A 27,284-nucleotide genomic window follows, 5' to 3' on the forward strand; every position below is an offset into this window, starting at 1 on the left:
TCGTCTGCGTGTTTAGAAAGTGATTAACATTTTATCAGGCAAGCCTTAAGTTTAGAGCTAGCGGCCATATAGTGTGCTGTAGGTGCCTTTAACAGGGAGGTACGAAAGTTTTTCCACCCATCTTCCTTCCTCAGAGAGAAAGTGCAGAGATTGCAGTCTAGTTCCTGACCGAGCCAATCCTGGCAATTTGAACTGTTGTCAAGGTGGATGCAAGGAAGCCCATGACAAGCCAATTTGTTCATACCTAATAGCTGCTCCCTGGTCCAGACTGGCTAAGGAAAAAGGTGCAGCATGGCTGGCGCTGGTCACGGTCCAGACACGGACGGGCTTTCCTTAGGCGCCATGCAGCTGACATTTAATAGAGAATCTTGAGGTCGAGCGGAAAACAGCAGGACCGCCAGCCCAAGATGGAGCTTTTCAGTGTCCCACTTGGGAGACTGGGAATGGCCGCAAGTCACAATGCCAGGTGCGAGATGCTACCCGAGAAACGCAGAGTATGGGCAGGAGAGAACCCGCCACCCAGCAAGTGCCAGGTTTGCGGGGGAGAGAAGAGAGACTGGCCCAGTGCACCCTGCAACATGCAGCAGTGCCAATAGACTAATTGATACAATCTAGGAGGAAGGCTAGCAACGAGGAGTTAGCAGAATTAGGGAATACAGTGTCCCCACAGTACAAAATTCCCTGTTTATCATAGGTGACATTCAGATTAAGCCACATTAGCAGTCTGAGTCTCAGGATTTACACTCATATCTGATAAAAGTCAAATGTTTTTCAGTGTCTGAAGCACTCCGTAGCAGAACAAGTTCCTCTGGATCCTTTCAGCCCTGTGATCATTCTTACCCACTCCTGCAAGGATAACATGACCAGAGTATTTATGAGCAACGGCTGCTGTTAGTGAGAAGCACACATGGCTGTGCAGGGGCTGCGACTGGGCATTCACGGAGCTTCCTCCAGTAGGATAGAAAGTTTCTCTGAATCTTCCCACAAGTTTTGGGTAGGTTGCTCTGGTTCCAATCCTCAGTCGGGTCTAGGGCCCTACAGGGTCACAATGGCAGATGCTCCTTACAATGATGGCTTAAACCAGGCAATGATCCTTGCCATTTCCACTGGCCCCATCTGGCATACAGGCTCACAGACCTTACTCCACACATGGAAATATTCCAATCTGCACAGCAGTAACCTTTACAGCAGCCCCACTTGTTATGCGGGGTCACCACCTTTCCTCCTTACAGGGGTGCCGGCCTGATTGACACAGGAGTCATCTTCACAGCAACCACACCTTACATACATTGGTTGCGAACTTTCCTCCGCACAAGGTTTACAGCCCATTTGGCACAGCACTAATCGTCTCGGCGGCCCCTCCTGGCATATGGGAATGTCACCTTCACTCCACATACAGCCTATGGCCATTTAACAAGGCAGTGATGCTGACCATGGCTAATTTCATAGTACCCCTCTCTAGCATATGGGGTCAGTATGAGGTCATTGACTTGAACCTATGGAAAGGCAATGACCCGATCAGTGCAATAGCTGTCTCCTCACACCTCACTACAGGGATCGCTCTGTCCAGCACTCTCTTCGTTGCCACATGGTGCACTGGTCTTAGCAAACAGGCAGGCAGGCACTAGGTCAGGTGTTCTTGGATGTCCCAGGGTGATGTCCCCTCAGCCATCTGGGAGACTGGCTTAGCCTCCAGCCGTGATCCCAGGTAGAATTATAACAGAGCTTCTCTTTGCACAGCCTGACTGGCTGCTTTATGGTTGGCAAATTTGTGGGCCTGGAGCTCCACTTCTTACAGTCATAATCCAGACACCAAATACCTGAGTCTTTGAAGTTTGTGTTGGGAGTCTGCTTCCTAGTGCCCACTCCTCTTCCCTGCCCTTCCTCCAAAAAGCAGTGTGCCACGTCAGAAGCAACTCTAATAGCCCCAAAACACAGGCCAGGGAAGTGACTAGATGTTCACACCTTGATGTCAGCCACAGTGATATGGGCATCAAAATGTTACCACAGCTCCCAGTCTTCCCTACTCTTATTGATTCTCTTCTTAGGCTCATCTCCTTCCCAAGCTGTGCCCAAGTCCCTTTCCAGTGACCTCTTCCTGAATCAAAGAATACCTTGTATTCTGTACTGAAGAAACTGTCTCTCTCTTCCTCCAGTGTGTCCCACCAAGACCACAGGAATGCACAATTTACAAATATCTCTGGTGGGACTCCTCTAACTGCTCGTGGTCCTCCAGTCAGCCCTGGGTCTCCCAAAAGTAAAGCCTGAATCTTCCATGTACTGTAACATTCTCAGGCACACATACACCTAGCACATTCATGCAACATACACACGCTCAGCAGAGCGGGACATACTAACTTGATGTGGACCAAGGGTGAGTTCAGCAAAAAGCAGCTGAACTTTACATGAGTGAGCCTCTAGGCCTGACTCCAGAGACAGAGGTAAAAAGGCCTGTTCACTTCTACATAGCACTTCACAGTAGGATGCTACCACCATGCTCATGTTACGTCGCTCCTGGCAAAGGCAGAAGGCTTTCAATTTTATTAGGGTAGTGCTTTGGGCACACCTCCCTGTCCAACTAGATAGCAATCCCTGAGAGAAGCCTTAGTAATGGTGCACATGTATGATCCATGTTCGTCCATGACAACAGAAAATCATTGCAGCTAGGACATTCAGGGCAGGGGGGCACATCCATCACCATGCAAGATACTTTTTCATCCCAACATATTTATCATTTAAATAAAATTACATAATAATTATTACTATTTTTAAATATATTGTTTGAGGTACTGACTTAAATTGAAACCACATATGAAATATTATTATATTAAATTAAATTAAAGTATTTAAAATAGGTACACAAATAATAAATACATTAATGTGAAAAAACATATAAATAGCACATATTTACTATTTTAGTAGGATTCATGTGTATTTAAGTATAATTTTACCTATTTGAAATAGTTTAATTTAATTTGAAAATTATTTGACTGGATAGTCATTGACAATTATTCCTTTTAGTGATGTAAATCCCAGGTTGTATAACAAGCTAAAGGTGACATTTGTGTTGTTGGCTATCTTTATTTTTGAGTTTGTAATCTGAGGGGATTCATTGTTGCACACAACATGTGGCGAATCATCCAGCAATAATCCCCTAAAAACCAGCAGTAACACATTTTATTTAAAGTCCCCCATTAAGGTGCTAATTACATTTGGTATATCTGTCCAAGATTTGTTCAAGTTTCTTAAAGATACACGTAGGAGATAGATGTTGACAATCAAACATATTTTTTTACTCCTTCCAACAGAAAATAACTGTTTGATACTAAGTTAATATTTTTACCTTTCATATGTAAATTACTAGTTATTAAAGTTAATAGACCTCCATTTGTTTGTCTCATTTTACTTGCAATATTTTCAAAGGTTGTGAAAAATTCAAGAATGAGCTCTTCCAAGATTCTTGCATGCAGACCACATCTATGTTTATTATAAAAAGCACATAAGCATAACTGCTGTTTCATTAGTCTCGCTATACCTGCTATTTCCCACAAGCAGTTCAATAGCTTATTTTTTTGCATCCTGATTGTACATTAACAGATGGTAAGAAAATATGGAGGTCTTAATTTTTTGCATGATATAAATCTGAGAAGTTTGACGTGGTTTTACGTTGTTCGGCAAACAGGGTTTTATCAATTATAATTTGAAGTTATCAAGTTTGTTTGCGCTTAGATGTTTAAGTCCCATAAAATAACGTGCCCTGTTCAGCAGTGATGTAGTCAATGAAAAGTTAAGATCTTGTTCTGATTGCCTTACTATAGTCAGATATTTTTTTTTTAGAATTTGTGAGACTAAGATGCTCAGTGTGACCACATCACCTTGATATTTATTATCACGTTTATTTAAGCACTATTTGTGCAGTCATACTTTGCTGACTGTCAGGTGTTAGCATATTACACAGCCCAAATAAAATAAAACATTACACCTACTTTGACAATATGTGATGTATAGATTGGTGAGGGATTGGACAGCTGGCTGATAGTTTCCTTCCCAGCTGCATTAGTGGGACCAAATAATTAGCTGAGGACTACTTGGCTGTAAGTTGCAATCAAACAGATATATTATTTCTTTAGTTCATTGGAACTCTGTGTGGACGGATACATAGACAGAACGTCGACGTTTTGACCCTAAAACAGGATGCGCTGTTTTGTGAGCATCTAAGGCGGGTCTTCCTCAGAACGGCAAGAAGGTTGGACAGCCTACTGTCAGTAGACGAGCTACGGAGATTGAGTAAGACGTCCCTCGCCGACACAATCGTTCGATCGCAACGGCGACACCTCCCTTCACAGATCTTCCCACCGGCTGGTGTTAAAGACCGCATACAAGAAAATTAAGGTATTTACGACATGAATTGGAGTTTGCCAGCTGACATTCTCCGACCTACCATTGAAGAACTTTCTGTTGAAACATTTACCTTCACCAAGGCAATATCTGTTTGAAACTACTGTAACTTAGAGTGGACACGTATGGTTTAAAATATGATGTCTAGATATAGGATCATGTTTGTTGTTTAATGTCTGTTGAGCACTCAGTCTCCAAGTCACGACTCACTCACCCCATGTATTTTCAGTTGATGTACTATGTGTTTTGGAGAGCTTCCCTAATAGATTAAGAATCAAACGTACTAAAAGGCTGAATACAAAAGATTTGCCTTTACCTACCATTGTGGTCAGTTGTTTGTTTTATAGTTTTTTCCTTTGTTTACAGCATTAGTCGTGTTCCTTGATATATCACTCACTGGATATATCTCCACATCTATATATTCAATATATCTTCTATGTAAATGTGATTCCCAACAGAACCATTGTTTTTGTTTAGTTAGACTCTGAGGGTTACTGGGTTACGAATGCGTTATCAAGAGAGAGAGAGAGGACCAGAAAGCTAGTCCTTATCCCCGGGGTTATATATGATTTAATCAAAAAGAGACTAGCTCATGTTTTACGGAACTTACAAAAAGTAAAAGACTCGAGTATGTTTCGTCATGGGGTGGGAACACCTGGTGAGTGTGTTCATGAAGCCCTCACCCACCAACCTAGTTGGTGGCATGCTTCATCATCAGGCCCATCCAGTGACACCTAGCGTGTCCCGGGTGTGCTTCAACGCCTGATTACAGCGGAGCAGGTATGTTGCTGAGTGTGCAGTGAAGAGTGTTATGAAAGTGATGTTAAAACGGCTTGGCGGGGGGCCCAGTACCCAAGGGTAAATTAGACTTTAATACCTGGGCCTCCGTCAGCGGTTAAAAATAAGGCTGTTGGATGTTAGAAGCGAGTTACGACCTCCCACATCCGGTGGTGGGTCAACATGTTTCAGCCAGTGCCTTATGTATATGCTGGCTTTCTTCAGGACCTATATTAAAAAGTGAGTGTAATTAAATTAGTGGGTGTGTAATTCAGACTATGTGTATACACGCCCTAAAGTGTTTATCTATGTGTGAGAGGGGGATTCCCTTCTCAAAACACCTGTACCTGTAACATATATGGAGAGGGACAAAACATACAGGGAAAAAAGAGAGTCACTAGGATGTATGGCATTAGACACATCTGGTTGCCGGCACTATAGCGGTGGGATGTAGGCTATAGGCGGCTATGGTGTAATGGTACTGGTGGTACCATTAAGTGAGAATCGCACTTTTAGTTCGGGAGTGGAGTGGCTAAAACACGGATATCACATACACTGTGCATATGTGTGAACCGGCGCATGAGGTAATTCTTACACTAGTTTTAGCAGTTTCGGGCCTCAAGGTTGAGAGGTGGCAGGGGGTTGACCCTATGGGGAAGAAAGGTTTGGCCACTCAGATTAAGGAGACCTGTAGGGAAGAAAGATAGCGCTTACCAGTGGAAGTGGTGGTTGTTCTCATACTCACAGCTTTTCTGGGCAGAGCCTGCTCTAGACCTGTAGTGCCTCCTTCGCATACCGGTGAGTAATGGCCGGTTTCGCTGGGTGTTATATACTGTGGTTGATTGGATAACCATGTGCACCTGCATATGTGGAGGCAAGAGTAGAAAGACTCGAAAGGTCGAGTCATGGTGCCTGAGGGAGCCATTACACGATGTAGGTGCGTGCGCAGTACCCGTGGGTATTAATGCGCATGCGCGGGGCGGTAGTGTTCTATCCGCGCGTGCGCGTCAATTTATGACTGCGAGCCTCAGGGGTGCATGCGCGGGGCGGTAGTGTTCTATCCGCGCGCATGTGTCACTGTGTGACTGCGGAGCTCGGGGGTGCAGTGACCATTATTAGTGAAGCGCAGGTCGAGTTATACCAGCGCATGCGCAATGGTAGGAACGTGGTTAGATATGTGTATTGGGGCACAGTGAGTGCATTATAGTTCATAACGTGGAGATGGCACGAGTGTAGCTGGGGTAAATGGGGACACCAGGTTTCAAATGCTCAGAACTCAGGGGCTCTATCTCAAAGGGAGATATGTTACAGGGGGAAAGGTAACACACCCAGTGTGGGTGTAACAGACACAAATGGGTCATGGTGTTGGTATGCACACTGAAGTCAGGGATATGTCAGGGAATTCCATGGGATGGCATCGTTGAGGCCCTGGGTTGCTGTTGAAAGGCGATATATCCATCGCTGTTCTTTACTCAGTAGTTTTTTGTCATTGTCCATTGTGCTTTCTGGAACCTGTTCAATGACCGTCCAGGTTAGGTCGTTGGGTGTGTGGCAGTGGGTGATGAAATGGTTGGTGAGCCTGCTAATGTTTTGTCCTGCATCTTATAGTACTTCTATGTTCTGTTATTCTCGTCTTGATTTTGCGTGTCGTCATTCCGACATAGCGGAGACCGCACGTGCATGTGAGTAGGTATATAAAGTTGCGGGAGTTACAATTGGTGTGGCTACGTTGAGTCCAGACCTTGTTGGGCTCCAAGTCCAGGGTTTTGGTGTGTGTGGTGAGGTGACATACGCTGCAATCATTGCAGGGATAATGTCCAGCGATCTTTGGGAGGCCCCATGCGTTCAAAATACTATTAGTAGATTGTTTTGGTTGTGGTCTGGGGCGGGTGCTGACCAGACGATCTTTCAGGTTGTTGCATCGTTTGTACGCAAATCTCGGGGTGTCCCATTTCCTCTGTCCGGAATTGATTATTTTCCAGTGTTTTCTGATGATTTTGGTTACTTCATTGGACGCCGTGTTGTAGGTGGTGACACAGGTGATGGGTTGGTCTTCTTGGTCTTTAGTAACATTTTCCAGTAAGGCTTCTGGTTCCTTGCCCTTTTCTGTGTTTTTCTGATGATGGCTTTAGGGTAGCCACGGTGTTCCAGTTTGATGGCCAATTCCGTGGATTGTTTTTTGTAATCGGTAATATAGGTACAGTTTAATATAGGTCCTGAAGAAAGCCAGCATATACATAAGGCACTGGCTGAAACATGTTGACCCACCACCGGATGTGGGAGGTCGTAACTCGCCTCTAACATCCAACAGCCTTATTTTTAACCGCTGACGGAGGCCCAGGTATTAAAGTCTAATTTACCCTTGGGTACTGGGACCCCCGCTAAGCCGTTTTAACATCACTTTCATAACACTCTTCACTGCACACTCAGCAACATACCTGCTCCGCTGCAATCAGGCGTTGAAGCACACCCGGGACACGCTAGGTGTCACTGGGTGGGCCTGATGATGAAGCATGCCACCAACTAGGTTGGTGGGTGAGGGCTTCATGAACACACTCACCAGGTGTTCCCACCCCATGACGAAACATACTCGAGTCTTTTACTTTTTGTAGGTTACTGGGTTACCCCATTATCTTTAATCACAAATAGCTACACAGCAACGTGGACAATGCGGGGGCACTGCAGTCATGGCACACTTTCCAACCAGCACCACGGACCCCGCGGCAGTCTCAGGCTTCACAAGCACCACGCGTCGCTGAAACTCAGTTGGTTTCAGGCCACACAGTCCCGGGGCAATGCTTACGAAGGTCTCAGGCTGCAAAAAGCACGCGCACACTGCATCGCTGAGACAGACTTGGAAACATTGATGTTCCTAAGCTTCCACAAAAGGGAGCCAGCTGTCCTCGGTACCTTGGAGACAAGTTACTTTGGGACACAGCAAACTCCTTTCAAGCAGGGGAACACAGCACACAGCAAAGTCCCTTAGCCTCTCCTTAGTTAAATCAGCAAACTGTAGGCCAGCCCCAGAACACATAGCAAGGGTCAGTCCTTCTCTTCAATCCCTTTAACAGTTCTTCCTTGGCAGAGGTTCCTCTTGACCATGAAGTAGTTTCAATCCTTTTCAATCTTGATCAGTCAAACGATTAGGGGTTTCAACTCTCATAGTTATACCCTTAAATGTCTTTGATGTCTTTGTGTTCAGGGGGCACTGACCCCTGTCCAAACCAGTTCTGGGTGTCTCCCTGCCAGTGAAACCTTCTTCCTTTGATAGTGGGGGTCTGGTTCTTCAATCACTCAGCAGGAGCCATTCTTTTATGGCAGCAGCCCAAGCCTCTTCACATGCAGGGGGCTACTCCTCTCCCCTACAATCCAGATGCAGCCTGTTGCTTTCTCACCTACTCTCCCCTGGGCCAAGACATTTCCCAGATACTAGCACATTCAAATCCAGACAGTCAATCCACAAGCAGGCAGAGACACACAGAATTGTTAGAACAAAAAAACAAAAAACTTCTAAAAGCGTGGTTTCTAAACACACAAATCAAAAACCACCTTCACAAAAAGATGTGTTATTAAATTGTGAATTCAGGCACACTAAACGTCACCGCTCCTTATTAAGCCTATGGGAAGATAGGCTGGAAACATATTACACAACCTTCCCCATTCGGTCCTATGGGCAAGATGGCCTTGCAACAGTAAAAAATGAAATGGAGAGTATTTCACTATTAGGACATTGTACACAACTCAGTACATGTCCTACCTTTCACAGACACTGCACCCTGACCAGGGGGGTACCTTGGGCCTACTATAGGGGTGTCTGATGTGCATGGAAAGGGAAGGGTAAGGCCTAGCAAGTAGGGGCACTTTTCAGGACAACATGGCAGTTATCAAACTGTGTGCAGACACTGCAGTGGCAGGCCTGAGTTCTCTCTTTAGGGTTACTTGTGTAAGTGGAACATTTAGTGCTGCAGGCCCACTAGTAGCATTTGCATTACCAGCCTTGGCACACATAGGGCACTTTACTAGGGACTGTACTAGTAATCAAACATAGCACTTATGGACAACCAAATACCATAACACTCTATACAGGGAGCACTTGCACATTGACACTGATCAGCAGTGATAAAATACCCAAAGCATCTGCAACATAATGTCAGAAAAAGGTCTAGGAGGAAAGCAAAAAATGTAAGGAACTTTACACTCAAAGGGCCAAGTCCAACTCAACCCCCTCCCAGCCTAAAGCCAGGGCAGGCCAATCACTACCTTGATGGACTCCCCTGCTTGGGACGATAGAACACGGACATGGGTCCGCTACAGCAGGGACTCCCTCCTGGTCTATGCCTTCCTGATCCCAGGGGGTTCCCTTGGTTACAACTCATTGGGCCAACTAAGCTACTCCACTGATACTTTCTGGCAGTCGTGGGCCACATAGGGGTGCTTGTCCCCTGCCAACTACAGGCAGGGTTACCCTCATGACTTCTAGGGGACCCAACCCTTCTGGCCTGGCACTGACCCATGGGTTCTCCTACTGGGGAACGCCTCCTCTCAACCTTTCATCTAGACTTCTGGGCAGACCACTTAGGAATGGCACCCTCAAACTTCAGGACCGCAGGTGCTCTGGTTTCAGGCGCCCCACAACCTCCTGAGGCTAGGTGTTATTTCACGCACAGCTGGCAAGTAGGTTCTAGACCTCCAACCTGGTGCTCCACTAAGGAACACTCCAGTTTCTGGGGTGGGACTGCGGACCCCCGGGGATGCCGCTTACTCTCTCTCCCTCTCCTTTGAGACAGGGTGCTAGCCTGCATGCCCCCTCATTACTCTGGGACCTGACTGTGCCACTCTGCTTCTCTTCCCTCCCTATTGCCTCTTCGACCATTGGTTCCTTGACCAGGGGTCAGGCTTTGTGCAAGCTCTCGAGAATCAAAGAGCTCGCACCCTAACAAGTGTTGGCGCAACCCTGGAAAATAATTACTGAGCCTAGGCTCACTGAGGCCCAAAATTAGCAATCCCTTCAAATCATTTACCATGCTAACCATCACCCAATCATACAGTGCACACGTGTACTCATCCACACTCCCACCCCAAGGACTGGATTTCAGTTTTTGGAAGTTCCTGAATTTCTGCCTGTATTGTTCAGGACTGAGTCCATACCTGAGGCAGAAAGCTGCCTTCATGTTGGCGTGGGTCAGGTTTCCCACTCTCTCTAAAGGTGGTAAAACATCCCTCCCAGAAGTCTCAAAGTATTTCCATAGGCCCACCCCAATGCTTTTCAGGCACCTCATTCATCCTCAGTGCGATCTCATATGCTGTGAACTATGCATAAATATCATCACCCATTTGGTAATCTTGCACTAAGTCTTTAGGAATGTACACGTTACCTGCTGGCACTGGCTGTGCGCTGCCACCATTCGAAATAGACTCCATCTGTTTAGCCTTAATGTCCAGTTACCTCATGCTTAACTCATGAGCTAAGAGAACCTTTTTCTCCTCCAAGGCGAGAGCGTTCTTGCTCGCTTCTTACTTTCAATGAGCTGCTTCTTCTCCTCTGCTTGAGCATTGCGTTTTAAAACCTCCAACTCATGCTCTGACCCTTTGGTTTTCCTCCAGCTCCTCTGGGGAAAAACTCCACCTGGAATGGTCACAACCAGTCACTATGGCTGGCCTTTCCACTGGCAAATAGTGTAAGCCAAATCCATTTCCTGGGTCATCCTCATCCACCTCAGCATCACCTGTCTGCTGAGCCTCTTTGACTACCCACCAGCCCCTCAAGGACATTTGCAGCTCCTCCTTCTTGGCTCTACTTTTCATGAGACCTCCCAAAGCTCTGCAGAATTGCCTCAATTGATACACTTTGTAGGTAAGCAATGCCTCAATGTTGAACTCCAATTCTGCAACCTCACTGGCTACTTGACTCCTCTGAGACATAATGTGTGGCTTGCAGGTCACTCAAAAATAGAACCAAAAATCTAAAACACGATAAGTGGTTGCATCGTCGTCTGCACTAAAATCAGTGATGTACACTAATCACTGTGAGTGAATTGTAGATACACGTTCCAATCCCCTACCACTGACCACCAATGTTAGAACTGGGTGTACTATTTCCTTGTGGCAGTTATCTTGGTCCAAATAGGGGCACTTGCTTCTAGTCAGGGAAAGGAGGAACACCCTCTCACCCACTGGTAGCTTGGCACGAGCAGCCAGGTTTATCTTCAAGACAATGTGTAAAGTATTTGCAACCACACTCCCAGTAACACAGTGATAACACCACAAATAGACACCACACTGATGTATGAAAATAACGGTATCTTTATCAAGAAGAAAAATAATGCAGCAGTGTTCGCACCAGGGTCGGGCAGAGAGCAAGAATACGCTGTATAATGTTAAGTATGGCGCTTCCTTCACTCTCCCTTTCACACAGCATGGCTCAGCATTGTGGGTTGCTGCATTGCTTGAAGATTTGATAAATATGTCAAAAAATGTGATTTCTTTTTTACCTGCCCTGTGCTCCTTTTGCTGTGTTATTTATATGTAGAAAATGCAAGCAATTTGGTAAAGGTATAATAAACAGCGAGCTAGTATTTACTAGTAAATCCTGCCTATTCAAATGAAAGATTTTACCTATATTTTTGGAAATCATGAATAACAGTTAGGATGAAAATGTCGATGGGAAATCTCGATATCTTTAGAGCTGCAGTAAAATTCAGTACATAAAACTAGTGAAATCCAGAGCTCCTGAATCATTCGATATGCCATAGACAATGGAAGGATTCATTACCATGGTAGTTTCATACAATAATCTTTAAATAAATACAATAGCATGTGAAGCGCTATACTTTCATTAAGACAACTGCAAACATTTTAGTTCGCTTTATTGATCTTTTAAATATCTTTTAAATATCTTTGAGTGTGATAATGTGATAATGTGCTTTTGAATTTGATATTGTGCTTTTAAAAACAATTGCTCAGCTCCTACTTGCATTTAGCTCGCTACTCCCCGGTCCACCACAGCTTCTGTGCTGTTTGTCGTGGAGGGAGGTTGAAAGCGATACCACTTCCTGGTTCCTGGCTGTTCCATTCTGGCCAGCCATCTTGGAGAGGTTGACGGACTAGTCTCCCCCTCGCCCTGACTATTTGAGGGCGGGAGTCTCTCGTGCACGATCATTGACCAAACGAAGATCGTAGCGCTAGCGCTATACTTTCATTAAGACTACTGCAAACATTTTAGTTCGCTTTATTGATCTTTTAAATATCTTTGAGTGTGATAATGTGATAATGTGCTTTTGAATTTGATATTGTGCTTTTAAAAACAATTGCTCAGCTCCTACTTGCATTTAGCTCGCTACTCCCCGGTCCACCACAGCTTCTGTGCTGTTTGTCGTGGAGGGAGGTTGAAAGCGATACCACTTCCTGGTTCCTGGCTGTTCCATTCTGGCCAGCCATCTTGGAGAGGTTGACGGACTAGTCTCCCCCTCGCCCTGACTATTTGAGGGCGGGAGTCTCTCGCGCACGATCATTGACCAAACGAAGATCGTAGCGCTAGCGCTATACTTTCATTAAGACTACTGCAAACATTTTAGTTCGCTTTATTGATCTTTTAAATATCTTTGAGTGTGATAATGTGATAATGTGCTTTTGAATTTGATATTGTGCTTTTAAAAACAATTGCTCAGCTCCTACTTGCATTTAGCTCGCTACTCCCCGGTCCACCACAGCTTCTGTGCTGTTTGTCGTGGAGGGAGGTTGAAAGCGATACCACTTCCTGGTTCCTGGCTGTTCCATTCTGGCCAGCCATCTTGGAGAGGTTGACGGACTAGTCTCCCCCTCGCCCTGACTATTTGAGGGCGGGAGTCTCTCGCGCACGATCATTGACCAAACGAAGATCGTAGCGCTAGCGCTATACTTTCATTAAGACCTACTGCAAACATTTTAGTTCGCTTTATTGATCTTTTAAATATCTTTTAAATATCTTTGAGTGTGATAATGTGATAATGTGCTTTTGAATTTGATATTGTGCTTTTAAAAACAATTGCTCAGCTCCTACTTGCATTTAGCTCGCTACTCCCCGGTCCACCACAGCTTTCTGTGCTGTTTGTCGTGGAGGGAGGTTGAAAGCGATACCACTTCCTGGTTCCTGGCTGTTCCATTCTGGCCAGCCATCTTGGAGAGGTTGACGGACTAGTCTCCACCCTCACCTAATCTATAAGACCTCTCACTGACGGTGACGCGCAGCGGTAGCGCCGCATACGCGCCGAAGAGGCGCCAAAGAGTAGCCAGTCTGCGCCAGTCCGCGGCACGGAGGCGGACGGAGCCGGAGGTCATTCTCATATATCCTCTACTTGAACTAGTGGCATTATGTGTCTCAGTATACTCACGTATTCCAGCCCCGAGCTTTGTTCTTTCCGCCCCCCGTGTGGTCGTTGCCATCATGTATTCCCGGGAGGGCGGGTTCTGAAGAAAGGGTGTAGTACATGTGGCTGGCGCCTTCCTGATCGGAAATCTTTTACGCAGGTTAGCCCACCCATCCAGCATCAATGTTTACTACTGAATACCAGATCCTTACCCGGCCACGCTCTAGATATTTGGAATATGTTACAGGATTCTAAGATATCCTCTCTGTTCCTTACGGAAACTTGGTTGTCTGAATCTTCTTCCCCCGATTTGGCAAATGCCGTACCCTCAGCCTATAACATTTATAGGAAAGACAGGCCATCTGGTAGAGGTGGTGGAGTGGCTATCATAGTTATTAAGAATATTGCATGTCGTACGTTCTCTGTAGATAATATACAGGGCTGTGAAGCATTAGGCTTCACTCTCTAGCTCTCATCTTCCCAGGCTTGTACTGGTATCCTGGTCTACAGACCACCAGGCTCGGTGGGGCTGTTTTTGGAAGAACTACAGGCAGCCCTATCAATACCATGCCTTAGGTCCAATCATTGCTTTCTATTAGGTGACTTGAATATTCACATGGACAATAGCTCTGATCCGGACACTCTAAAACTGTTAGATATTACTTCCGTGCTTGGCCTATTTCCTTATGTGGCAGGACCGTCTCATAATAAAGGCCACACGCTGGACCAGATTTTTTCTACTCTTCCTATCTGTGTTGACCCTCCCATGCCAGTTCTGTGGTCAGATCATTTTCTCATCACTTTTTCCATCGCTGTCATGGCTTCATCACGGTCCAAACCAGCTGGGTCGTTAAAGCATCTCTCTAAATCTTTCTATCTCCTTACTAGAGAGATGCTATCAAATGTTTTAACTAACTTCCCGTGTCCCACCTCTGACAATGTAGAGGATTACATCGCTCTCTTTCATAACTGGCTCACAGATCGTCTAGAGAGCTTGGTTCCGGCCAAGAAACAAAATTCTGCAGATAGGAGAACATCCGCCCCTTGGTTTACCCCTCATCTAAAAAAAGCACGACAAGATCTTAAGAAAGCAGAAAGAGCATGGCGGCGATCTTATGATCATACTGAGAGGCTAAATTTTAAGACGCTGACTCGAGCCTACCATAAATTAATTTGGGAAGGTAAAAAATCCTATCTGGAATCTAGAATAAATGAAGCAGAGCATTCTTGCAAGGAAATTTTCAGGGTGGTTAAAGATTTCACCTCTCCCTCTGCCTATACTCCGACCCATGCTCACTCCGAAGCCTGGCTGAAGGAATTAGCTGTCTACTTTGTACAGAAAATTACCTCTATTCAATCATTTCTCCAGGCCACTTTTCAGCAGCATACGACAAGTCTGGGGTGTCCCCTGCCAGACCATGGTCCCTTTCTGTGCGATTTTCCCTTATTAGATCATGAGAGTTCTCTTGCTATCCTGACAAGTCTTAAATCCGGATCTCCACAGGACCCGTGCCCTGCTAAGTGTCTAGCAAATATGGCACCTGTTCTAAATGACCTGATAAACCCCATCTTGAATCTGTCGCTCTCTTCCGGGGTAGTCCCCAAGGCTTGGAAGAGCGCCATGATCCTGCCACTCATTAAAAAACCAGCGCTCGACCCTTCAGTCCATGCAAATTACAGACCCATCTCCTTACTCCCTGCTCTGGCGAAAGTGACTGAGAGGTTTGCTCACAGATCCATTTCCAACTTCATCGAGGAAAGGGGTCTGTTGCATAGCACTCAATCTGGCTTCCGTGCTAATTTCAGCACGGAGACCGCGCTCCTTGAAGTCACAGATGCCATCAGGGAGGAGTTGGATGCTGGAAAAAAAGTGGTACTGATTATGCTGGATCTGTCGGCGGCGTTCGACACCGTTCCCCACGCACTTCTTCTTTCCAGACTCTGGGACTTTGGTCTGCGGGGAACGGTGTGGAATTGGCTCAAATCCTTCTTAGCCGACCGCCGACAGACAATCTGGGCGCCTCCCTTCTCCGCCGAAATGTCACCGCTTGAAGTGGGGGTCCCTCAAGGTTGAATCCTGAGCCCCCTCCTCTTTAACATCTTTATGGCCCCCCTGGCGGTGACAGCGGAGTCTTTTGGCGCCCGGATTGTCAGCTATGCTGACGATACCCAGCTCCTCTTTGTAAGTAACAAGGATGGCCAGTTTGATGGTGCCCAGGTCAAGGGCTGTTTGAGTGCTGTTTTTGAGTGGTTTGGACGTCATGGGCTGAAATGCAACTCCGACAAGTCGGAGTTGCTCTTCTTTGGCTGTACATCTGAGCCTGATTGGAAAACCTGGTGGCCGCAAGATATGTTTCCTCCCACTAGTCTGTGAAAGCTAAAAATTTGGGAGTGGTGATTGACAACAAGCTATCCTTCGGACCACATATTTCATCTCTCACTGGGAAATGTTTCGGCATCCTGCGGATGCTTCGTAAATTTCTCCCTCTAGTCTCTATCCAGCACAGAAAAATTATTGTCCAGGCACTGATTGGCTCTAGGCTGGATTATGCAAATATTTTGTTTCTGGGACTTCCCAAATATTTGGTCAGGCGTCTGCAAATCGCCCAGAATTCAGCAGCCCGAGCCATTTTTGGTCTTCCAAGAAAAGCCAGAGCCACTGATCTTCTCTCCACACTGCATTGGCTCCCAATTGCTAAAAGGATTCTATTCAAAACTTTGACCACGACTTTCAAGGCCCTACATGGCATAGGCCCCGTATATATTTCCAAACAACTGTCTTGGTATAACCCCCCCAGATCTCTCAGATCCTCGTCCTTATCAAAAATGAGTGTTCCCATTATCAAACGGGCAAGAGCAGGAGGACGGTCTTTTCGCTACTTAGCTCCTCATGCTTGGAATGATCTTCCAATCTCTTTAAGACAGACCTCTAGTCTTCTGTCCTTCCGAAAGGCCCTTAAGACCTGGCTCTTCCCTTAATTTGATGCTTTTTCTGTGTTTGCACGCCCTCTTAGTGTTATGTTACTCCCTTCTTCGGTTGGGTGCCTTCGTTAAAGCGCCGGGATACTCCAGTGGAGTGGCCGTGCGCTATAGAAGTATACAAATAACATAACATAACATAACATAACAAGGTCAAAATTTCAAGATTCGAATACTTTCAGATAAATAATTTCCTATCCTCCAAAAAGATACTCCTGTCTAAATATTTTAATAGAACGTAATTAGCAATTTCATCAGCAAAGAAACCTCATTCTGGTATTAGAGATTTTTTTTAATCACACTGGATAAATTAACGCTGATTACTATGGTTTACAATAAGTTATTCAAGGGTAGTATAGCTCACTATATTTGAAAGATTATTCGGTAGGAAACGTAGCCTTGTCAGATGAGAAAATTAAAACAAGCACTATTGTTACATATTTAGGAAACTTTACTATTCACCACAAATGGAAGACCATCTGATTCAAAATGTAATAGATGTGGCACAGAAAAAAGACAATGATTTACATCTCCTGGTAATATGTTAGAACATTGAATAGAATTCCATGAGTATGTCTTTACATAACATCGATTGAAGGATAATTCAGATGAGGTCAATGAACATTATGTTTGGCATGTTGAAACATATAGACTCACAGGATAGGGATGAAGAAGATGTCATAGACCAGATTCACCCATAAAAACGTAAACATAAGGGTGGAGATTAAGATGTTGTCTGAACATACTTTTAATTTTTTTAAGTAGTCCCTCATGGGGCAATCCACGAGCAAGAAACCACTTCACTAAAAACCAGGTAATAATTCAGGTGGGGGAGCAACCCCTGGGGCATAGAACATTACTCTTCCCAATAACAGTCTTTTTGCCCCTCTGAGAAGTGGATGAGGGTATATCCCCCCAATCTACACCCCACAGAGAGCATACATTTTACTGGACACCAAGTATTTTGATGTGAGTTATTTGGAAGGGGTGGGGGTGGCCCATGCCATTATAGCATCATGCCCCACCCTAAAGGGGGCAATACAGCCTACCCACCAGGAGGCAGGTTAGGGTGTTTGCCCCAATCTAGAAAGCCAACTAAACATCTGGGAAATTATTTTTTTTTAATAAAAAGGGCATGGTGGATTCCCACCCTGGCATAGGGCCAGGCCCAATTACCGAAGGGGCAATATATTCGCTCTAGCCCCCTTGGGTGGCAGGTTCGGAGGAGGTTTCCCCACATTTCCAGAGGGTTTACATAAAGCTCACTAGACACCAGGACTGTTAGGCCAAATTTTCTAAGGCAGCCCATTCTTACATAGGGTAATAGCCCCATCCCAAAGGGGACAATACAGTCTTTCTGTGGGGCTTTCTCCTCAATCCGCAACCCACCCCCTGGTAGGAGGAAAGGCAACTAGATACCAGGAAACTTTAGGCAAACGTTTTTAAAATGGTGTGGTCTGCCCACCCCTGGATAGGGCCCTGACCCCACCCAAAGGCAGCAATACAGTCCTTTTGGCCCCACCCCCACAGGAGACATGTTGGGGTGTTGCCCACTAGACACCAGGGAATTCCTCTCCTAATAAAATTTAAAAGAATGGGGTGGTGCAACCTACCCTAGTATAGTGCCATGATCCTTCCTAAAGGGACAATACACTCTTTCTGGCCCACTTGGATGGCAGATTGGGGTGAATGCTCCAATTTCCCTGCCCTCCTTCTGGGAGTAAAAGCCCATTATATATCAGTGAATTATAGGCCACATTTGTGATTTGGCTGAGAGCAGCTTGCCCTGACATACGACCTTGCCTCCACTCCAAAGAGGGCTGTACTGTCTTTCTGTCCCAAGCGTGTAGGTTGTGTTTTCACCTGTCAATCTGCCACCCGAGGGGTGAAAAGAGAAAGCCAACTAGAGAACAGGTATTGTTTATCTGAATGAAAGAAAGAGGTCCGGAAACCCATCATGGCATTGGGCCATGACCCCACCCCATGGGGGCAATAGAGTGTTCCTAACCTCAGGAGGCAGATTAAAGGGGTCCCCTAATCTGCTCCCCACAAAGGATGGTAGGCCCCCGCTAGACACAAGGGTATTTACGTCAAAAACATTTAAAGGATGGGGGCTGGCCATTCTGGGATAGTACCATGGCCTTACCCAAAGTTGGTAATACAGTTTTACTGGCCCCCAGGAGGCAGGTTAGGGTGTTTGGCTCCAATCTGTCCCCTTGGACAGTTAGAAAGATGACAATACTTCAGGGAAATGTTTTTCTAAAAAGAAAGGGGTGGGGCAGTGAACCCTGGAATAGGCTCATGCCCCCATCCCAGAGGGGTAGTAAAGTCTTCCTGGCCCGCTTGGGAGGCAGATTGGGGATTTGCATCACTCTACCACCCCCAACCCGGGGGTAGAAAGCCCACTACACACCAGTCACTGTTAGGCCTTTTTTTTTTTTTTTTTAAAAGGGCAGGGATAGGGGCAGCTTGTCCTTGCATAGGGCCTTGCCCTCACCCCAAAGGGGCAATACAGTCTTTCTACCTCCAGGAGGCAGGTTGGGAGGGTTTCCTGCAATTTGCTCACCGGAGTAGAAGGTAAAAAACCCACTTGACACAATTGATTTTTTTTTCTAAGTAAATGAAAATGATGGTGCAGCCCATCCTGGCATACAGCTATGACCTCACCTCAAAGGGAGCAATACAGCCTTCTGACCTCAGGAGGCAGTTTAAGGGGTTTCCTGCATCCCTTGGGGGTCGGAGGGGAGTAGAATGCCCCCTAGACACAAAGGAATTTAGAGTAAAAGAAATGTAAATGATGAGGGCTGGTACCACTGGCATAGGGCCATGCTCTTACCCAAAAGCAGCATTAGAGTTATTCTGCCCCATGGAAAGTTGATTGGGGGTTTACCACCGACTTGAAAGCCTCCCAGGGAGACATGTTTGAGTGCTTGCCCCAAAAAGAGTGGCAGCTAGCTCACTAGACACCAGAGATTTTTTTGTTTTTCAAATGAAAGGGGAGGGAGGAATTTTCTGAGTTTCGTCAAATTTCCAGAAATGTATACCTGTATATAGTAAACCTTTTAATGATGCCATTTTTATGAGAAAACCCCCATATGTTTCCCTGGCCTGGCCTTTTTATCTCATTTTTCTCAATCTACAAACCCTGAATACCTTTAGAATCCTCAAGATGCTGGAAAAAAGGACAAACAGTTGTCACGGAAACAAAAGGGAGCATAAAGCCTCTGCAAGTAAGGGGTTCATCAGCAAATGTGATATACAGCTGTAGGGTAACCCCAAAGAACAGATGCTTGATAGGCTCACACTAGGATCAGCTTGTTCTCCTATTGTTAAGAAGAACATGCTTGCTATTACGAACACCCGACTATTTTGTTTATACTTGATAACTGGAATATGTGATAAAAGCAGTAGCGGCACATCGAGGGAGTGGTACAGGGTGGTGGGGCGGGGGAGGGGCAGGTTGAGGGTGGTAAACTACGGCATACGGCCACACAGAGATAAGCAACTAAATAAATATATAAAACAAATTACATTGCGCGCGCTGCAACAACATTGGTGATGCAGCGCGTGCAATGTAATTTGTTTTATTTAGTTGCTTATCTCCGTGCGGCCGTATGCCATTGTTTACTACCCCCCACCCAGCCCTTCTACCCGCCCCACCCCAACCCACTGCCCGCACTAATTCCTCAAGAAGCTGCTACTGGATAAAAGGTGTAATGACCCAGTAAAGAGACAAGCTGTCTTCACACTTTTGCCTTATCCTGGTCCAAAGTGTCTAAATTGGATGTAATCCTGACAATCAATTTGTAGGTTCATTGCGATCGTATCGGATTGCAGACATTAATGAAGCTCTACGTGTATTAGATTATCTACTACTGAAGGAAATAGGTATCTATATAGCAATACTTTTAGTCTATGAGATATTCTGAAATGAGTCAGATAGATTACCATGCTATTATGAGTGTCTATCTGTCAGTATCAAACCTGTATTAATTCATCTCACCCCATCTTCTCATGCTTTGGGACCTTCTGAAACACAAAAATTGTGGTAGAGCAATGTATTTATCTTTATGTGAAGTTACTTTGATGGTGTAGTAGGTTTATTATGTAGGGACAACATATTCCCCCGTTTAATCCTCTGTCTCGTCTTTATTATTTTGTAGGGATAGTGCTCTTGCAATGTTTTGGACCAAGCAGGGAACTAGTAAAACTTGTAAGGGTTGAAAATGTTGGGCTACTTCACCAAATGGTAATGAGTTCCAGACCTATTGATATAAAAGGGGAACGATTCCGGAGAAGCAATATAAATCTGAAAAAGCAATTTAACCGCAGACGAAAATTATTTCCTACATCTTGCCAATTTCGCCTTCTGATGTGTCTTGGTTCTTGAGACAGTTAAGGATAGGTATGCTCCTTATAGGAAGGAATTCAGATTGTATATAGGGGTAATTGATTAGCTGAAAGTGGGAGTCCGATTGCGAATTCTAGGTTTTTTTTCTAAATGACCTGAGCTTTGGGTGAATGTTTCTCTTTTTCAGTAAGCTTATTTTTCAAGTGTTAAATTGATAGATTAATATATATCATCACTTGATATATTTCATGTAGCCATAGTTATACTTTATTCTGTAGAAAAAGATTGGTTTTAGTTTGATTAATTACTTTCGCTGACTGGAAAAAAAGATAGACAAAATGCTAACAAAAACATTTAATGATTGAGGTTTGGTCATAAATCTGGATAAAACGTTTAGAAGCAAGCATTACTTTAGTGGAAAGAAAAAAGAGTGAGCAGAATATGAGCGAGCAATGCCAGTACAGTCCAGCGACTGAAAGCACCTGACCTGGTTTTACATTGTCCGTCATATCAGACGAAGGCTTTTCATGATAGAGGCAGTCAATACCTGTTGTGTTGAACTGATATAGCAGTCCACGCCCTGATGAAGTCTTTGGCTATCACCATTAGACAGAACACGTGTTGGCAAGAACTCTGGGTGTTGGTTGTATCACTGAAGAACTGAAGTATGTTTTGAGACCAAAAAGGTCTTCCCAAGATACACGTTACAGAATGCATGGACTTATGCTTTGGAGTTTATAAAATTTGCTCAGGAAATTGAACATGTGTCTAAAGATTATATGTAGTTTAAAATGCACCTCCCCAATCCCACTTCTAACTTTCACCGCTGGACATTACTGCACTATCAGCAATTTCTTAGCTTTCCAAGTAGAACCACCTCTCCTTGCATGACCAGCAGCCTCCATTGTTTATGACTGTAATGTCTATTCCTTGGAAACTGAGGGGCATATTACCAAGCAATAGCGATAATTATCGCTATTGCTTGGTTAGAGACAAAAATTTACAGCTAAGCTGCGGCGATTTTTATCGCAAATAAACCTTGGTATTACCAAGGTTTATCGCAAATGCGATAAAAATCGGCGCAATGCATGAATATCACTGAAAAGTTCGCAATATTCATGCATTACCGAGCTAATGCTCTTAGCCATGTTATCCACCTCCCGTTGGATAACATGGCTAAGAACTGCTCAGGGCAGGTGTTAGCTTTTGGAGATATTCGCGCTTAGCGCAAATATCTCCATAAGTTGGTAATAGGGGATAGCGATGTTAGCGACTGTTTCCAGTCGTTAACATCTTGGCACGCCCACTTTGCATGTCATTAGTGATAAATATCACTGACATGCAAAGTGGGGCCCAAGATGGTCGCTATCTCCTACTAGCTGTCGCCAACTGGTGTTAGCGACAGCTAGGTAATAGGGAGATAATTTTATCTCCGCTTTCTTGGCTTTTAAAGCCAAAAAAGCGGAGATAAACCCCCTTGATAATATGCCCCTGAATTATGTTGCTCGTTGGAATGAAAGGAGCCATAATTGGTCGGATTTTGCAAGCCGTTCTGTTTTAGCAAGACTGTCACGATTGTGTCATCATAAAACGGTAGCCTCGTTGCCTGCGTTGTATCTTCAATTCATGCCATGCCAAACGTAAATTTGTATCCCTCTATGGGTGCACCACTCCGACGTGACCACCGTATTTCCAATCATATGACCCATCTGGTACAGGTTCAAAATAGATCAGGCTTGCCAATGTAGTAAGGAGGGTAGTGATTGTTTTGTAATAATAGTAGTATATATGTTTTATTTTTGATAGACTAATAAACATTTGCCAACGTTGTTGGAGGGAGTGCTGCCCTTATTTTCACTCCTGCGTTTATTTTCGTTGCTCGAGTCTGTCAAATTGCGAACTTGGAAGTTACCTGTAAGTGTTAGACTTTTGATACCAGTAATCTGATCTCAATCAATTTGATCGAAACACCATGTACATGATACAGCATTTATCATCACAGCAGTAAGCACAGCCACCACATACCTTCACTCAAAACTTCAAACAATTGTGAATCACTACAAGCAATAAACAACAGCAATGTTGGATGTGAAAATAAAGTAATAGCTACAGGAGAACAACCTCCTCTTTGCATTGCCTTTGAGTCATCACTCTTATATCTACCACCTACCGTTTTAGATTTCTTGCTCTCCTCTGCAGGGGGCTTTTTGTTCCCCACAAGATAGTTGAGCGTTGCATATTCTATTAGAGCAGCAAAAGTAAAGATGAAGCAGACAGAGACAAAAAGGTCCATGGCAGTAATGTACGAGACCCGTGGCAGGTGTTTCCTTGAAATGGTGCTCAGCGTCGTCATAGTTAGCACTGTGGTGATGCCTGAAAGAAGGAACATTTCACCACTTATAAGGATGAACTGCACACTCATTTACATTTTAGTTTACTTATAGAGCTATCAAACGTCAAAACTGTGGTTAAATGCCCTATATAAAAAAAAAGTGTATTTTCAATATTATTGTTGTTTTTGTACAGACACTTTGATTTTCAGTATTTATAATCAGTCTGATATCTCTATGAAATTAGGTTTTATACATCCCAGTAAACTATTGCACAAGAAAACATAGGACCTCATATAGAGTTTGGTTGGCAGCCAGGTTACTCAGTCCCAAATGTGGCTGATATCCTGTCCACCTTCTTAGATGTGCCATTGGATAATACACTTGTAATAAGGAGGACGGCACGCCATCCTATTGGGGAAACATCCTTTACAATGCAACTTTTTCCCCGCACTACCATTACGACGCAACTATTACAACGCAAGTCATTACAACGACTTGCGCTGGAGGGCGCTCTAGTATAGGGAATAGTTTAATTACTATCCAACACCTTCCCTACTATCCACAGGGACTGGAGTTGGAATAGTAAATTAAACTATTCCACTAAACACCGCCCCCAACGCAAGTCGATGTAACGACTTGCATTGTAAAAGTTGCGTCGTAATGGCATGCGGAGTGAAAGCATGCGTTGTAATGTCATACATCCATCATATTGGCAACAGAGTAACCATCTACCGAAATCAGGTCCATAATCCTTTTTGTGCCGCAGGCATGTGGAAATTAAAGTGATGCCCTTAAGAAATGTAGATCAGACAATTAAAACCGTATCAAAACTAAAACACTTTTCCAAATAGGCAACCTGTGCCTCGGTCTGTTGCTGATATCTGGAGGGCCCAAGTCATAAAGGTATTTGTATACCTGCCACGTATTTAGGTGTGACAATGCAATGATTCCAAGTGCAATGTCTTAACAGTAATATAAAAAACGAGGAATTTGCAATTGTAAATGGATTTTTGTGCAGTTCAAATTCTGTCAGTATGAAAAAATGCTTTGTGGGAATAAATTTGCTCAAAATTGCGTTCATTCCAGGGTATATATCCGCCAAAGAAGGGCATATCCACAAATCTACAAGTTTATGGTTATTCATCAATTTTGCTACACACAGTGGGCCCAATTCACAAAAGTAATCTGAGTCAAAATTCTACCTTTATGACTTTCAGCATTCACAAAGGGCATTTAGGATTAGTAATGTTAGGATTTTGGCATAGTTAAACTTAAGTTTTGGATTAACTTTCCCCCAAAACATGTAAAGTCTAATTGTATCCCAATAAGCATAGGCAGTTGAACATCTGTACGTCCATAGTAAATTGTATCACTGATATGTAGGGCATTAGTACTAAAGAGGGCCCCTATGGACTGCAGCATATCTTACGCCATCCTAAAGGACACCACACAAATTGCATTCAGGCTGTCATTGCCGGCTTCATATCATGGTGCAAAACATGAGTGAAAAGACGACATGGCACTTTTACTGTGTGCTATGCCAAAGGCACTGCATGTAATATATGTAAGTCAGATATATTTAAGTCACCCCTACAGCAGGCCCTGCAGCCCCATGTCAGGCTGCTTTATACAATATGGGAGGACATATCTGTATAAGCATATATGTCCCTGTACCCTCTATTTCAATTACTATGGGCCAGATTCCGATGAGGTTAGGAGAGCATTCCCACCTATATCCCAAGTACAATGCGGTGAGGAAGGCCTCGTACGGCATTTGCTCCTTCCAATTCGGATCGGGAGCATGTCTTCCCAACCGAGGGCCAGATTACGATGCGGTTAGGGACATAGGCTCCCATAGAAGTCAATAGGAGTCCAACCAAATCGTATCTGGAAGCATCCAAATGCATCATACTCAGTCGGTCGGACTCTCCCGATCCGAATAGGTCAGAAACCATTTCCAAACCGATTCAATCAGGAAGATTTCTGAACCGCATAAGTATCAGGCCCTTAATGGTAAAAGTGAACAGGGAAGCCATCTTAAGTATATGTACTGGGCACATTACGAGTTGTCCAGATAGCATGATGGTTTCACTGAAGATACTGGTGTTTGGTATCAAACACTTTGTCCTAATATATCTGTGGTAATGCCAATACTAGATTTACTATGACATGCACCTTAGGGGTACCCCATAAACTTTCCTAGTCTTCTAGTGTGCTAGCAGACTGGATACTTCCATCCTGCCAATACAGCTGCATTTCTAACACCTGCTGGTAAGAGCCCACAGTTTCAGGAGGCCAGCACAATACCTACTCTGACAGGAGGTGTTATCTCCTATTCCAGCAAGATGGCTACTGAATCTGAATGCCAAGGCCAGAGGCTTCAAATGTCCTGCCACCTTTGATATGCAAACCTGGCTAGCCCCAGATCTGGGAATTCCAGCCCTGTGACCCGAGGACCACCTGGAACCAGGGCAGCTGGGAAATTAGCTATGCATGGAGGTGTGTTGAACCTCCAATCTAGTCACACCCTTAAAGTTGGCTTCTGTAAATGAACACAAAAATTAGGATTTCATCATATTGGTTGTGGTGAAATTAGGAGCTCTGTGACTCTCATGACTCCTCTCCACTGGAAATGGTCATATAGGGGATGTAGTGAAACCAAGGGTAAGTAGCCCATTGGCTACTTCCCTTACTCCTCTGAACACCCTTAAATTCAGTATTTAGGTGGCCCCCTGACACTGGAAACTCACATGCATCTGAATGAAAAAAAGAAGAGGACAAAGAAGAGCCAAAGAAGTGAGAACTGCGGACTGCTGGTGGATTTTGGCTCCAAACCCTGCTTGCTCCTGTCCCAAAAAGGATGACAACCCAACTCGTCTTGCAGCTGCACCTCCTCCAAAAATCTTGGAGTACCCCCAGCACTGACCAAGCCATCAGCATCTCCCTTGAAGTGGAGTAGCCACTCCCCTACAGCCTGCAGGCACCGACTGCAATATCCGGTTCTGCTGTTCACTGGGACTACCAACACAGCAGCCACCCAGGAGAAGGTTGCTGTGCTCCTAGAGGCCATATCTGTCTCCCCACCAAGTGAGAAGATGCCAGGACCAACCAGAACCACCCAATACCAGGGGTACCGGACCCCATGCAGCAACCACAGCTTGTTTGAGTCCAATCTGGGCTCCAATGTTGCAAAGACTGAGCAACCAATGAGGGACATCGGTACCACAGAGGCCAACAAGTAGAGTGGCTCAGCTGTCTTGTTTTGCCCCCCTTAACAGGTCTAACTGAGATCCTTGGGTGTCTTTGACACACAGGCACCAGACGACAAAAACTCCCTGCACCCCAGCTTCCCAACCTGTGTCAACAACATTCGATGCAGCTCCCCTGCTCACAAGACCCCCACAACCCAAGCACCCTGTAGAGATTTCATCAACATGTCTCCAAGTCCCCTTCTGCAGTCTGTTACTGGGTGGCCCCCCTCTTTGCCTACTGTGTAGTGCGCAAGGCTACCAATCTACCCAGCACTTCTGCACCTAGATATTACAGTGCAGGTCAACTTGAACTGCTGGTGGTACTTTGGACCATGGCCCCCTAGCACTTTAAGTCCTTTATGGTACCCCAAGAATCATTTGCAAATATCTGTATGCAATGTATGCCTTTTTCACCTTAGAAAGCATTACTGCACAAAAAGTATTTGAGTGAACATTTTACATGCCTGCACAAACTGATAAACTGAAAAGTACTTACTCCATACTGAAGTTCTTGGTGTTAAAATACATCTAAAAATGCTTGTTATGTTTCTAAATTGGTCTCAATATTTTCCTTGAGTATGTGTCTCTTTATTGACTCTGTGTGTGTTCAACAAATGCATTACACTATTCACTGATAAACCTTAACTGTTCCCCCACACTCCCACAAAAGATAGCATTTGATATCATTAATTTAAAACCCTGTAAGTCAATAAGGGTCATAGTGCTGCTACATATGCATAATGGGAAACAACCCTCGGCAGCAAGGTATAATGTCATAAAGTGGATAGATCATTTAGAAAAGTGTATTTGAAATGGTTGCAGTTCAAAAAATTCAAAGCAAAACAGTGTT

At 44.6% G+C, this 27,284-nt stretch overlaps 1 protein-coding gene across 2 annotated transcripts in view; it reads right to left on the minus strand.

Moving 5' to 3' along the window:
- Nucleotides 1-27,284, minus strand: part of LOC144827656 (gamma-aminobutyric acid receptor subunit gamma-4-like) — a 2,222,498-nt gene that overhangs the window by 53,656 nt on the left and 2,141,558 nt on the right. For both annotated transcript variants that reach the window (XM_078685892.1, XM_078685893.1), the window contains exon 8: nt 23,021-23,223. In XM_078685892.1, the coding sequence (XP_078542018.1) occupies nt 23,021-23,223 (203 nt within the window). The remainder of the gene's footprint in view (nt 1-23,020; nt 23,224-27,284) is intronic.

This window comes from Lissotriton helveticus, chromosome 4_1 (genome assembly GCF_964261635.1).
Source record: "Lissotriton helveticus chromosome 4_1, aLisHel1.1, whole genome shotgun sequence".
Taxonomy (NCBI): Eukaryota; Metazoa; Chordata; class Amphibia; order Caudata; family Salamandridae; genus Lissotriton; species Lissotriton helveticus.